This window comes from Dermacentor andersoni, chromosome 6 (assembly GCF_023375885.2).
Source record: "Dermacentor andersoni chromosome 6, qqDerAnde1_hic_scaffold, whole genome shotgun sequence".
In the NCBI taxonomy this organism is placed as follows: domain Eukaryota; kingdom Metazoa; phylum Arthropoda; class Arachnida; order Ixodida; family Ixodidae; genus Dermacentor; species Dermacentor andersoni.
The window spans coordinates 24,529,721-24,542,110 of NC_092819.1; the positions used below are offsets into that span (position 1 = coordinate 24,529,721).

The window sequence follows — 12,390 nt, forward strand, 5'->3', positions numbered from 1 at the left end:
CGCTCTCCGGTGGGCCTGCTCGTTAGGATTACATCCAAGCGGGTTAATTGAGCTATCTAGATGGGCTGGGAACCACGAGATGTGGTATCCTCCTTCGCTGCTCTCCCTACTCATTTGAAGTACTTTAACCAGAATACGGTTCGCCTGTTCAGACACGAGGGTGGACGAGAAGGATCTAACCGCCGTGCGCGAATCCGAGAAGACGATAGCGGGAACTCTTGAGCTGTGAAAAGCCAGAGCGATCGCCGCTTCCTGCGCCACATGGGCAAACTTCGTATAAACAGAGGCTGCATTGACCAGGTTGCCCCCCGCGTCTACCACCGAGACAGCGAACTTATCCCCACTGTCATATCTGGCAGCATCGACAAAGGGGGCATCTAGTTTCTGTTGATTGATCTTTTTAAGGATGGACTTGGCACTCGCGAATCTTCTACCCTCGTTATGCACTGGGTGGATGTTTCGCGAGGCGGGGTCAACCATGATGCGAGTTCTGGTTTCCCGGGTCAAGCTAACTTTGGTCGACGGTTCATGTCTGGGTTGGATTCCCGCTTCTTCTAAAATATTGATCCCTGGCTTAGTGGATGAAAGGCTCATTAGTTGAGCCGCTGTGTGAGCTTCTATTAGCTCATCGATGGTGTTATGGAGTCGTAGCTCCAGCAGCTTCTCAGTGCTTGTGGACTTCCGAAGGCCGAGCACGCGCTTGAGGCCGGTTCTGATTAGGGAGTCGATTTTGACCTTTCCGCTTTACCCCAGTTAAGGCATGGCGCGATGTAGATAAAATAACTCAGGAAGAACGCCTGATAAGCTCTGACCAAATTGTCCTCTTTGAGACCACCTTTTCGATTTGAGACGCGGGCAACAAGTCTTAGGACATTACTAGCCTGTCCAGTGAGCCTGTTGAGGGCCATCGAGTTACAGCCCTTGGCATCAATGAGGAGACCTAGAATCTTGACCGAGTCCACCCTCGAGAGATTGAGAGATTTGAGAGATTGAGAGAGCTCTTGAGAGATTCCTGCCATTGTTCTTTCGTGATGGGTGGAGAGGCGTTAAGGGCTGGGCACAGCCAGAGCATGTGTTCAAAAGAGCATGAGTCATGACCACATTTGGGGCACGACTGTGAGTGGTCAGGATCTATCCTGTTAAGGAACCGAGGAGTGAGATACGAACGGGCTTGCAGAAGTCTGAGTATGCTAGCTTGAGATTTGTTCAATTTGGGGTGAGGGGGTGGAAATGTCCTCCTGCCCAGTCTATAATGGGAAACAATTTCGTGGAAAGTACATAATGGATATTTGTGGATGTTGACCTCGTTCCAAGCCTGGCTACCCGCGACAGCGCGGTACGTGACAGGGACACAGAATGTGTTCCATATTTTCGTCACATCCACAAGAGTGGCATGTAAGGCTGTTGGCCGTTCCGATAACGAATGAAGGCGAATAGAGTTTCCGACTTAGTATAGCAGTCTCAACTGACTTAGCATTGTTATTTAGTGCTTCTTTAGAGAGCTGTCATCGCCCTAGAAGTGGCCACACAAACAGTCAGCGTTTCTTAGCTGCGAACAAGTAGTGAGGGATGGCCGTTCCACCTTGTAATGTTGAGTGCCGTGGCCTGCAATGCTCGTCTCCTCTGCCGCAGGTGCGAAAACGTGGACTCCGTGATCGGCTTCATCACCATCAAGGGACAGCGCGAGCGGCTGGACAACTTCTGCGGCTCGCAGCTGCCCAACCAGATCATGTCCAACGAGCACCGCATGACTGTCATCTTCCAGAGCTTCGGCAGCAGGCCGCCCAGCGTCAAGGGATTCCGGGCCATCTACCAGTTTGTCACCAGTGAGTTTCACGTGCACTGTGCGCGCGCGGGGGCGAAGTGTTCCTACACGCTTGTCCAAGTAGCCATAGCGACGAACGCGGTCGTTGAGCATAACCTGCGTTTATCGAATAGTCTTTCAGGGAGAGCAAAGCATGCTAAAGTTAAATCGGACTTTTCAGTTGCTAAACATTTGGTAAATTAAAATGCGGGGTTTATAACGTCCAGAAGCTGCGCCCTAGACTACGTGCGACGCCGTAGTGGAGGGCATCGGTTTACTTTTGGCCACCTGGTGGTCTTTAACGTGTACCCAAAGCACGGTACACGAACGCTTTTGCATTCCGCCTGCATAAGAATCAATGTTTATTTGATAAAGTTGATCGATGGCAATGCGGCCGCCACGGCCGGGAACCGACCCGCGCCCTCGCGTTAAGTATAGCATAATGCACTGCTATACAGGCAACCTCTTTGCTGACCTACAGATATAATGCATCAAAAATCGATGGTAAGGGTGCCGAAAGAAAAGAGAGCAAAGTATTTGTGCGGCTGTTGTGAAGCCACGAAATGGTGCGAACGACGAAGAAGAAAAGTTGGAAGGCTATTCACCTCTAGTTGACGCCGATTCAAGGCAATGCCTTTTTGAGTGAATTGGCGTGAGACTTGGGTGTATGAACTATAGGATTTATTCTGTGGCCAACGGCTTATCACACGGCAGCGTCTGCGCCTTCGACCCGAGGCGCAAGCGCCTCAAGGACAGCGTCTCAAAACGCCAGCAGTCACGAGAGAAGAATGCGAGAACGCTCCTCTTACCACCGGTCCTAATACCACCGGGAGCACAGGTGCCAGATCTGTCCTCGATATCGGCGCGCATTATTATATTTCACTGTCTCCGGGATCGACCCATGAACAAGAGGCTAGAAGCATAACCGATACGGAAAAGTAGACGTAACCCGCCAAGAAAGACATTGCCTGTAAAAAAAAAGTGTATCGAACAAAAAGTATGCAAGAACAATGCACTACCGAGTTAAGCAACCTTCAAAGAATGCGCTGCAGATATTAAAGGCTTCGGACACAAATGAACGTGATAACACATACTGAACTGCTAACACCGATAACACCGCTGTGGGCATTGTAGACAGTACGACTACTGACTCTAGCTAGTTATATGAAAGGGAACACAGGAGAAGGCGTCAGATAGCCTCAAACCCAAATTTGAGTGATACGCGGTGGTCACCGTCGGAAACAATGGGGAGGGGCTGCTACGTTCATCGGTGGCACTTCCACCCCACCTACATTTCCGGAATATAAGGAGCATCTCGTGGGCAGCTGGCTGTGATAACGCCTTAGAAACTAGAAAGACCGGTAATGCCTTCGAGTGTGGCGATATGGCCACGGCGACCGCATATCGATGGAGGCGAAGTGCGAGAACACATGTGTACGTAGATTTAGGTGCATGTTGAAGAGCGCCTGGGGGTCGAAATTTCCGGAATCCTCCACTACGGCGTGCCGCATAATCAGATCGTGGTTTTGGCACGTAAAACCTCATAATTAAAAAACTGTATGTGGCGATAAAGATATCGATGCTGTGACGATGGCCACTGCCGATGACACGGTGAATGAGAGCGAAGACGGAAGTGAGAGCGGGTTGATCGGTCCTGTCAGCTGGCCACGGGATGCTGCCCGCACTGTAAAAAAAGAAAGCGCGCTGGTGTGCCACCGGTGGATTTAGCAGCAGGTCCTTTTCCACTTTGTTTTTGACAGCGAACGCCGCGTATCGCCCCTGACCGGGCTTAGATCAGAAACTTTCTGACCATATCGCGGACGATAATTTTTCATGCATGAAGTAAGTTAAACGTAGGCCACGTTGAATTTGACGCTGGGAACGCATGCCTGGGCTACGCTGTAGCGAAGCCCATTAACAACCATTTTTGACGCGTGAATTTCGCATTGAATGATCGATTGATGAGCTGCCGTTCGCTTATTTGATGAAATACCTTCGATTTCCTTTTTTCTGATTGTTGCTCGTTTTGACGTCTTCTAGATTTTGGCATTCCTTCCGGTCGTCAGGACCCACAGGGCGGTAAGTGCCAGCATTTCTCGCTTTTTTTCCTCCTTTTTATTTTATTTCTTATCGTCCGTTGACATCAACCCACAAGCAAAGTAGGGCATCGCTTGCCGAGAAAGGACGTACGTCTGTATAGTAGAAAAAAAGAAACACAAAGAGGTTCGCTGGTTGATTAGAACGGTTGAAGTGTAAGCGAAAGGACATTTTTCTGCAGAAATGTAACTCTCCGCATTCTTTCTTTTTCTTCTTCTTCTTCCTCATCTAATTCGTGCAGTTCGAAAGTGAAACACAGTTCGGCACTCGAATGATTTTTGTTTTTCGCTAACACTCTTTGTCTCATTAGGATGAAGTACTATAATGTTCCTCTCAACAGCGAACTTTCGTTTGTTGGTACACCGCATGAGAAAATGTCTCTTGCGGGAACCTGGTTGTAGCTTATTACTTTTTCTTGCTAAGGTGTCCCGTTTTAACGAACATCGTTATCAGAATCGACAGGCATCGGACTACGTAAAGTACCCTTTACTTTACCTTAATAAACTTAGTGGAACTTGAGAGGTATGACAGCTAGAAAACTTCCGCGAAGAAAAACGAGTGAGGACCACAAAAAGACACAAGAGCTGCTTCCAACTGAATTTATTTGACACGCATGCAATGTGGGTCCTCAATTAAGAAAAAATAAACGCAAGCAGACGTCACGCTTATGTCAAGTGCTATCAGCGTTCTAGCTTAAAAAGCAGAGCGTAATTAAATGAACTCTATTTCGTTAAAGCGAATTGACGGTGTGCTGGCGCAAGTTTGACTCCACTTTTTTTTTTTTTTATCCTTTTCCCACTCAGTTTTTTTCTGCACTGAAATCTTCTTGCCCCGATTGGTTGCGAGCTCGTCCAACTTGTTATAAGGTATCCCAAACGAGCGAAGAGCGCAATAAAAGCAAGAGATAAACTTTAGAGCTAGACCATAGGCGCTGATTTGTTTTCTTTGAATGCTATTCAGTATGGTTCACGCTCACTGGCTACAGAAAGTGCGCACGTGGTACGTCCGCAAAGGTTTATCAGTATCGCTGCATGACACTTCTTTGTTTTTCCTGCTTGAGCCGAACTTGCCTCCATGCGTTACGACACTAACTTCGTAATACTGAGTTATATGCGTAGAAGTACTACCTATTATGAAATATCAGGTTTACGGGGTAGTTAAATGGGATGATGATGGTGGATGTGGTGGTGATTATGATGATGATTGTTCATTGGCATCCGCTTTGAAATGGGGCGGGGACAAACCGTCACCTAGCCCACTTGCGTTACTCGGGTATGCTGTTAGTGCTTTTCCTTCTAGCATTCTTGCATACATCTCTAATCTTCTCTATCCCCTGTTGCGGCTTGAGGTGGCGTTTGGGCCAGATCCACCAAGCCCACTGACGAGCACGTCCGGTAGTAGGAATGAAGGAAAAAGGGTTTATTTTGCATTAGTTAGGCTGGCTCCAAATAGGGAAGCCCACTCCATACAAGGAGGAAAGAGAAAAGTAGAAGGCAGGGAGGTTAACCAGAATAACGTCCGGTTGGCTACCCTACACCAGGGGAATGGGAAAGGGAAAACAAAGATCACAGGGAGAGAGAGGAGGGAAGGAAAGAAGTAAATTGCGGTGAGTTCGTTGACGCGTGTGGTCTTACAGAAATTGCATTCACTCCATGCAGGAGCATATTAAATGTCTGAGCTCACATCAGGACACGTCAGCCGTTGGGATCAACGCTGCGTTGGCTTCCGGATGGGCGCTGATGAATGGGTGGGGTTGCCTCACAGTAATTAAGGCTCTTGGTCGTGTTTAGGCGTAACACCACCTTGTACCGCTCCCTATGCCTGTAATGGATCCGTTTATATCAGTCCCTTCCCTGCTTTTTTTTTTCACCGGCACTCTAAACGTCTCTTGCTTATTTCGACTGCTGACTGGTTGATACTTTCGTCTACTTTCATCACCCGCGTTGGTGGCGCCATCCTGTTACACGTAGCTTAACCACAGGGCACAGCCACAGTACGCAACGATATTATTGCAGTGACTAACCATACGCTACTTAACTGTTGCTGTAAATCGTCGGCAGCAACATGTAGTTTCTATTTACTTCGATGACAACGTCCCTACAACACAAATACATTTCTAAAGTGCTGTTTGACTACACGTCAAAATGTGTCAGCAGCATTTTTACTGTCATCCATGCCTCCGGTATACGTATATAGAGAATATTAAACATTCTAATAGATTATTTTAGCATATGGCATTGCCGTTCTACAGTTACCGCTGCGGTTGCTGTCAGTCTTCGAACACACATGCGCAGTGAACCGTGAATATGCGCGGTTGACGTCCGGCAGTACTGATAACGGTAGAACAGTAATAAGCTCCATAATTTGAACACACATTAGAGCCATATATTATACGTGAGAACTGAACGCAGTTTGGAGACTATGTCAACACTGAAGAATTCTGTATTAGTCTAGTCTTGGCGCCTTCAAACGATAAACTTGCCTGAAAGAAAATCGTCCACTTAACGCAGACAAACCGCGCATAACCTTTGAACTTCCTCTGTTTCTCAATATGCCAAAGCAGCCAGCTAAGCGTTAAGCGAGGGCAGTACTTGAAGCGCAGCTCGGAGATTGGATCTTTTCTTAAAAATACGCGTTTGGTCGTACGGCATCAGTTCAAATGGCGGCGCTTGCCAACAAACCTCTCTATACATATCTCTCTTTCCTTCTAAACGCTTCCGAAGGAGTTTCGTCATGCGAGAGACGTGGCTAGAGCATCTTCCCCGCTGATCCCGCTTCGAATACCGCGTTCATTGCGAGGCGGAAGATCGGACGAAACAAACTTCGAAGTGCAAATTCACTTTCCTACGTACTTGTCCTTCGCTGCTTATTGCCGTGCCAGGCTTTATCGGAAGTCCACTTCAGCGCGGCGATGACGGCAGTGCCCCCTATTCGAGTCACCAGCAGACTTAATCCTATCGTATTCTTAGACAGCCTTCGGAAGACAAGACGGAGTCGCTAAGGAAGTAAGGGCCGTTTAATCGCACGTCGACACGTCCGCACGGCTCTCCGTCCCTTACTCTTTTCTTTACTTCTTTCTTCAATTTACTTCTTCTTCAATTTGGCAGAGTGACCCGGAAGCATCGCAGAAAGAACGTCAATCACGGATGTTTCGGGCGATTACCATAAGCGAAGGGAAGGCACAAAACGAGGAAACAAAAGGAAATGTCACCGCGTTTTTCGTCAGCGCAGCAGACGATAAAGCAACGCGAGAAGCCAGCGACTGGAACGAGAACGAAATGAAGAGGATATAATTCGTGACAGGCAGGGAGAAAGAAGAAGGGGGTCGGGGTGTAAGGAGGGGGGTCGCCTGTGAGAGGACGGGACGGCCACTGGTTATACGCGTCGCGTAGAATAGCCGCGGCGCCTGCAGCGGCGGCGGCGAATATATGGCTCCGTAGCCAGAACTGGCAGCTCGCAACTTTCTCGCGAAGCAGAAAGATGCGCTTCCCCGAACGAACATCGTCCCCCCCCCTCCCCCCAAAAGCCTGGCGCCATGTTTGTGTTGTGGCGGCTTTGTTCTCGGCCCTTCGTTTCCATCTCGCCCTTGTTGCTCGGTGGCTCGGCTTCGGCGTATACGCAATGAAATCTGGGACCGCTGCCTCGTCGCGAGTGTTGTGGGATCTCTCACAACGTGCCTTCTCTCCTTAAGTGCTGTTCTCCCGGCGTCGAGACGAGTTCAACGCGATGCGGGGAGAGGAAACAAGGAAGAAATAAAAAGAAAGAGACGTTTCGCTCGCGACGGCATTTTTAGCTGAGGCTTCCAGACAAGGCTCGTTTCTCCGGCCAGCGAATGACTCTCCGCGGCAATAATTTCTGGGCCAACAACTGCGTCTGCAGCGTTTCGAGAACCGGTAAATATGGTCGCGGCACGGCAGACGGAGAAATAGTGTTCGGAGATAAAAGCAGCCGCGAAAGAACCGCACGAAAGGAAAGCGGCGAAAATGGGCCGCCTGGCGGCAAGACGTGCGTCGCTCGCTTCGCCTAACTTGGCAGCTGATAGTGCGAGACGCGTGAAATGCAGACCCGCTGCGCTATTACTCGTTCGGCGAACGCTGAAAGAACAGCTTTATACACGATGTTCTTTTCCTGTCGCCAAAGGCTGGTTATCACTTTTCATGTAACACTTCCTCTTGATTATGACTGCGTGCGATACCTTCTGTGTACACTACCAATTGAGCACATCGCCCGGATTTTCCGAGTGCTCACGCTAAACGACAACGTTCCGCGTTCTGGACGCACCCAGATAACGACTGCCCGTGCAGAGTGGTGTATCCGAGGGTCTCCAAAACTGCACCGCTCACTAAAGTTCGTCCCTGCAAATTGTGAACGCGCTCTTGCGCTTTTCGCGTTTGCATAGTTTCACTTATTTACTTGTTTAGTTTTTTCCTTCTCTGACCCTCTTAGCTACGCGCTCGAATCTTTCGGCGCTCGAAAAGCTGTTGCCTCCATTGAGAACGAGTAGCTTCTCTCGGTCTACCGAAAGGAAAAGCAAACAGCCTCTCGGCGCGCGATCGCCCTAAAAGGACCCTTATAAGCGTTCGCGGCGGGCCTTCGTCCCTCGCCTCGTTTCCTCTTCACCTCTTTGCTCTTCTTCACTCCGGTCCCATGCATCTACTTCCTCGCGAACGCGGACTGACGGCTTAGAAAGGCAGCCTCACTTTGGGACCGAGGCCTCTTCGCCATTCCTTGAAAAGGAGGAATCCCTCGAGGGCCCCGAGATTTAGCGCCGCCTGGCGGTAGCAACGAGCTGCCGAGCGCGAAGTTTGTTCCTCGCGTGGAGTGCTCCAGTCACGAGGAAGAAAAACTCCCCACGGCACACCATTGGCGTCAATGCAGAGAAGACCCCTTGCATGCATTTTCCCCCTTCCCTTTTCTTTTGTGTGTATGTATGTGAGTGTGTGTGTGTGTGTGTGCGCGCGCGTTCTCCTCACATCCTCTCCCTCGGTCTTTCCATACGCTTCCCTGGGGTGGTGTGAGAGACTCCTGGTACTTCCGAAGCTGTCACTAAAGAGCGTATATGTGCATCGGCTTGGAAGGGGGCCACACCGAACCGATGGCAGTAACGAAGCAAAGTAGAAAACCCGCCTCCCTTATTCTCAAGTGTGCTTCGTTGCCTTGCACATTCGGCCAAGTATTGGCGACACCGGTCACCGTCCAAATGAAGACGAAGTATAAGCGGCGCAGTATGCGTAGTATAGGCTGTCGTGCCAAGTTTAGTAGTGCGAAGGATAACCTGTCGGTTGAACGCGGTGTCATCGCGGGGGCCCGCGTCTGTACCATTTTCCATCTCGTAAAACGCGCCAACCGTGTGCATAAAGCTTTAAAATACAAATTGGCCGCGCCACCGCCACGAGCTTGACAAACTGCCTTGCTGGAAAGCTAGCTTTGAGGCTACAAAGATGGTCGGCAGATCCAAGTTTGCCGGTGTATCGGGTTACGCTGCAAGTTCGTTGCTCTTAAAGTGCTCTCTCGCCTAAACGCTCACTGTATCATCTCGCCATGGCGTTTAGCGTACCGCTACCATACCGTATCGCAGCGGTAGCCGAGCTTAGCCGCAACGAGACTTCAGGAAAAGGCCCGCACTCTCTGTCTGCGACGTAGGCTTACGTTTAGATTGAAAATTGCATCCTGCGCGAAAGAAGAAGAACAACTAAATGCCCTTCGCATGGGACTGCAACTGAAAATGCTTGTGAGAGCAAGTTTTCTTGCTCATCACTATCGCTGTTTCAGGTGCAGCTCGACGAACTTGCACCAGCAAGGCGGAAAAACTACGCTTTTTGGTGACATGGCTGTATTTGCCATAGCGTGGTATTGTGGCGCCATCAATGCTCCTAGAGTTTCACGCACCTCTTTCTTGTCTTTTTCTGCAGTTATGTCTAGCTTTAATTGTTTTTTGCGTGGTGAGACACGCGACGCGCAAGAGGCTTCAGTAAAGTATATATATATATATTTATATGTACCTGCCATTTGTGTTGCCTGCAGTTACTTTCTTCTTCTTTTTCGTAACTTTTCCTAAATGTAGCAATGGCGTTCAATTAAAGTGTTATGCAGCGCTACAAACATCGTATCGTGCAGTTGTCCGAGCGCGCATTTGGGCTGCCTCCTCCGAGTCGGCTCGAAAATGCCAATAAAGAGAGCTTTCGCTTTGCACGTATTTCCCATTACAACTCTCCAACTGTTTGCATGGTTCCTTTTTGAAGCGGCGTCCAATTACCAAAATGAGTAAAAAGTAAAAAAAAAATCGTGTAAACAGTCGGCTGAACCGTACCGCACCGGATTGTTCAAACGTACATGCACATGTCCAGCAGGCAGAAGTGCTCAGAATTTCGCACTGGACCCGCGCGCAATGTTTGGTTATCGGGTTATCGAATCGTAAACAAGCAACCGGGAACAGCAAACGAAAACAAGACGACAGAAGAAAGCAAATAAAAAAAAGTTTGTCGCATTCTCGCATGTGGGAATCCGTACAGCCGTACACAGATGTTTCTAGAAAGCAGAAGCAAACAGGTCGGCGCGGAGCGTGAGAGTCCAAGCGACGTCGTGCCCCTCTCCTTCTGTGTATACGCCCGGAATAGGCAGGCTCCGGGGAGAAGCGTGCTCTCAGGAGCAAAGTAATGCGACGCAGAAAGAGACAACAAAAGGTGGTTGCGAATGTATTGATCAAGCCGGAGCCCATTGTGATCGCAGAGTTCGAGGGGGGACCCGAGGGAAGAGAATCGCCTTTGTTCCAAGCTGGGCGGGAACTCGCTCGTTGCTGCTTATCGTGGCAATGGAGGCGTCCTTTTTTGTTCTCCGTTTTTGCTTAACGAACACCGAGATCAAAAGCATGAAAATGAGGTAATTCTTTTTCATGTTGCTGCTGGCGTAGGCATAAACAGAGGGACGCGAAGAACGAGAACTACGACGCGATCTCTGCCTACAGAACTATATCGCAACTCTCTCCTTCTTTCACTTTTTTTTTCGTTTTCTCCGCTGGTTTCTTTCTGAGTCTTTGACGCAGCTGTTTTCAACAGGAAAGGATTTAGGCATAAAAGGAAAAATATCGTCCATGTATTGAGTAAGTCCCAGAGATTCTTCCTTTTTTTTACTTCCTTATTTACGTACAAGCGCTGTATCCCCATTCTCCCCTCTTCATCCCTTGCATGGTCTTTCTTTCTTTCTTTCTTTCTTTCTTTCTTTCTTGCATTCTTTCTTTTTTTTTTTCTTTCCAGCCCTTATGCGATCCGGCCACTTCCACCATCTTATGCTGTCAAACAGAATATCAAGGCGCATGTTGAAAAGTTTAGCAAACATGTCTGAGCCGAAAACAAAATGGCGGTGTTTCATTCGCCAATCCTCGTGAAGTGCTGTCGCGCTCGCCTCGCAAGTAACGCCGTGTAACACTCCGGGATTTCGCGCTAAAAGAGAACACCGAGTGGGCCGCGAGAACTGGTAGACCGGAACGAAATAAAATCGAAGAGCTAGAGGAGGGGTGTGCACGACGCTAGTAGAACGCGTCCGAGGTTCTCAACTCGACTACAGGGCTCCTTAGAGGGTCGTCTTCCCTATTCCGTTTTGATATTTCTTATTCGGCACGCATCGGCGAGGCATCGCAAGCACTTCCTCGGACTTTTCTTAAACAGGCCATAATAATGCACACGAAAAAATAAAAGAAAGGCGCTCGCTCGGAAGTGAACGCTTCTTTAGTTGGATGGTCACGCTGAAAAGAGAACGCTCCCGCACATGTGTGACAGTGCCGCTTAATACGGTGCAGCATGCTGCGTGTTAACCCTGTAATAGCCAAGCGCCGTCCCGCATTAAAGAAAGCTTGAACAACTATTTCCCTCCTATGCCCTGCTCTGGAGAGGACATCTGTACGGAAAAAAAAAAAATGCCATGAAATGTTATTTGAGTTTTAATTTGTATGGCACAGTAATTAATTAGTAGTTGATTGGTTGAAATGCCCGCAACAGAAAACTCTCTCCAGCCTTTCAAAAACGCTACTACTGCCTATGCGTTTAGTTTCCAGTGCTTAAATCAGAGTCTTGAGTTATCAAGAGAACGTAGCATATCTGACACGCTGTGCAGTAGGGGATGTCCAAAACGTGGTGACCATTACGTGTTTCCGGCTCCGGAATCGCTTCCGGCTCATGCACTTAACAAAGGCCTATAGCTTTTGATATCCGTTTCTGTTACTGCGACGACACGGTCGTTGAGGCGTGGATTGGGACACCACTTACACAGTGTTATAGACACCCCGCGAGAAGGTGACTAAAGTCAGGAAGGAGGAAACAGAGCTAAGTTACGACGTCACCTACGCTGCACGAACTAAGCTGGCCCTATTCAACATACCTAAATTGTGCTCGTGGCTTATCTGACGTTTAACTAGTTCGCGTTATAGTTAAAACGCCGGGCTTTAAATGCAAGCCTATCTCTTTTTTTTTTTTTTTTGCATAGGCGAGCGCAGT

The 12,390-nt window shown here is 48.8% G+C and overlaps 1 protein-coding gene across 2 annotated transcripts in view; it reads left to right on the forward strand.

Moving 5' to 3' along the window:
- LOC126521699 (suppressor of lurcher protein 1-like) overlaps positions 1 to 12,390 on the forward strand; it is a 403,584-nt gene that overhangs the window by 365,769 nt on the left and 25,425 nt on the right. For both annotated transcript variants that reach the window (XM_050170434.3, XM_055065950.2), the window contains exons 10-11: positions 1,633 to 1,826; positions 3,845 to 3,883. In XM_050170434.3, the coding sequence (XP_050026391.1) occupies positions 1,633 to 1,826; positions 3,845 to 3,883 (233 nt within the window). The remainder of the gene's footprint in view (positions 1 to 1,632; positions 1,827 to 3,844; positions 3,884 to 12,390) is intronic.